Raw genomic sequence first — 2,529 nt, 5'->3', positions numbered from 1 at the left:
CATGGGTTATTAGGGTTTCACCCTAACCATGTATACTATATAAACAAGCTTATGTTGCATAAAAAAACACTAATGTGTGTGTAAGTGTGGTGGCCAAAATCAAGAGTTAGTATACTCTCTCATACATTTTCCAAGTTTGTGGTGATTTGTGATTTCCATTTGAGGCATTCACATTATTGGTGCTTGGCTCTCAAACTCCAAGGAATCAACAATCAGCAAAAGGTATGTAATTCATCTAGTTCTTTTATGGTTAAAAGTACCCCATGCCATGCTAGATAGGTTATAAACCTTGGAAAATAATATTTTGCATGTATCTTAGACAAACATAGATCCAAGGTTTAATAGGGTTGCATGTACACTTAGGAAGTGTTAGAATGCTCAAAACCCAACAGTATATGTAGCTCTGTTGTGGGTCAAAGCTATCAATGGAGCAGCTATTGAAGAAAAGCCTTGGATAAACCTTTTGTAATATCCAGCTAATCCCAGAACGCTACGAATCTCAGTTGGACTTTATGGCCGTTCACACTTCATTACTACTTCAATATTTGATGGATAAACCATTATTCCTTATTGGTTAACCACATGACTCAAGAATTGCACCTCTCGGATCCAAAAATCACTTTTGGAGAACTTTACATACAACTTCTCTTTCTTCAGTACTTCCAATACTTCTCGCAACTGCTTGCCATACTCCTGTAGGCTCTTTGAGTAAATATGAATGTCATCAATGAACACTATTATAGATCTATCGAGGAAAGTTTTACAAACTCGATTCATTAGATCCATATATGTTGCTGGAGCATTGGTCTGTCTAAACAACATAACCAAAAACTCATAGTGTCTATATCTTGTTCTGAATGTAGTCCTCTTAATATCTTACTCTCGCACCTTCAGCTGATGATACCCTGACCCGAGATCAATCTTCGAAAAGTAGCTTGCACCTTGAAATTGATCGAACATGTCATCTATCCTAAGCAACGGGTATTTATTATTGACTGTTGCTTTATTTAGCTCTTTGTAGTCTATGCACATTCTCATTCTTCCATCCTTCTTTTTCATGAATAACACCAGAGCTCCCCAGGATGACAAACTAGGTCTAATGAAACCTTTGTCCAACAACTCCTGAAGTTGTATCATAAGCTCCTTCATCTCCTTCGGTGCTAATCGGTATGGTGCTTTTGCTATAGGTGTGGATCCTGGTAACAAGTCTGTTCAAAATTTTTACTTGTCTATCAAGGAGCAATATAGGAAGATCTTCGGGAAAGACTTCCGAAAATTCACACACCACATGTATTATTTTCTTCTCCTTTTCTGCATCCATCACGAACGCCATATATGATGTACATCCTTTGGCGAAGCACATTATAGCTTTCATCAGGGAGATGATTCTAGAATTTAGTCGTCGTTTGTCCTCGTACACGATAAATGATTCTCTTCCATGTGGGTTTACTCTCACCATCTTTTTTCTACATAGTATCTCGACATTGTTTGCACTAAGCCAATCCATCCCTAAGACTATGTCGAAACCGTTTAACTCAATGGGCATTAATTTCTCGTGAAATTTATTCCTATTCAAGTCAATGATGATGTTTTTCATGCATTCGCTAACATGTACAAACTTTCCACTAGCAACTTCTACTACTAAGGCACTATCTAGTCTATCTACCGGCAATGCTTGTCTTTTACCAAATTTGTGTGAAATAAAGGAGTAATTAGCTACATAATCAGACAATATATTGGCAAGAAAATCATTTCCTAAGAAGGTACCTGAAGCGAAATCTGCTTCCTCTTTTGCTACTTCCAGAGTCATTTGGAATGCTCTCACCTTTGGTTTTGGCGGCACATTTGGCTTTGCAGCCTCTTTCTTCTTTGGGTAATCCTTATGCACATGCCTTTCCTCCCCACAACTGTAGTACACCCTCTTGTTGAGTGTACACGCATTGGCATGGTGACCCATCATTCGACACTTGTTACAGGTCACCTCCTCACTACATTCTCTAGAGTACTTCTTTTTGCACTTCTCCCACCATTTTTCTTCACCTCCTCCTCGTCCAAACTTATTGGAACCATACTTCGAGAATCTTCTTTTCTTTTTGGATCTTGAAGATCCCTCAAACTTCCTTTTCTCTCTTACCTCTGCTCTCTCTAGACCCTTTTCACTTAATTGGGTCTCCATGTTCTTGGTTGCCTAAATGGCGGCCTTCAAAGTGGTTGCTTGTTTGACCATTGGACCAAAGTCCGCTGGCAATCCATTATCAAACTTGGTGACCTTAGAGAGTTCAGTTGGAACCAAGTAAGGAATAAGCTTCATTTTCTTCTTAAAACTTGCATCATACTCGTTGATGCTCATTTTGCTCTTTTTCAGGTTCTAGAACTCGTTGTTAATCTCCAAAAGATCCCGCTCAAAGCAATACTGCATTTTTAATTTCACCAGAAAGTCTTCTAAATACATCTTACAAGCTTCTCCCTTGGGCATGCTATCTGCCAGTAACTTCCACCAGCTTAATACCCTAGTCTTAAACTTTCTGA

At 38.8% G+C, this 2,529-nt stretch overlaps 1 protein-coding gene across 1 annotated transcript; it reads right to left on the bottom strand.

The window, feature by feature from the left end:
- Positions 1 to 567: 567 nt before the first annotated feature.
- Positions 568 to 1,957, bottom strand: LOC145106767 (uncharacterized). Its single transcript, XM_079043697.1, has 2 exons — positions 1,226 to 1,957; positions 568 to 702 (listed from the first exon to the last, which is right to left on the bottom strand). Exons 1-2 carry the CDS (start codon positions 1,955 to 1,957, stop codon positions 568 to 570), a joined length of 867 nt encoding a protein of 288 aa, XP_078899823.1.
- Between the last annotated feature and the right edge of the window lie 572 nt (positions 1,958 to 2,529).

The sequence above is a fragment of the Lactuca virosa genome, chromosome 4 (assembly GCF_052849685.1).
Source record: "Lactuca virosa cultivar CGN04683 chromosome 4, Lactuca_virosa_CGN04683_v6, whole genome shotgun sequence".
NCBI classification, from domain to species: domain Eukaryota; kingdom Viridiplantae; phylum Streptophyta; class Magnoliopsida; order Asterales; family Asteraceae; genus Lactuca; species Lactuca virosa.
The sequence above is the reverse complement of the archived record's forward strand: the minus strand, read 5'-3'. Positions and strand labels throughout refer to the sequence as shown.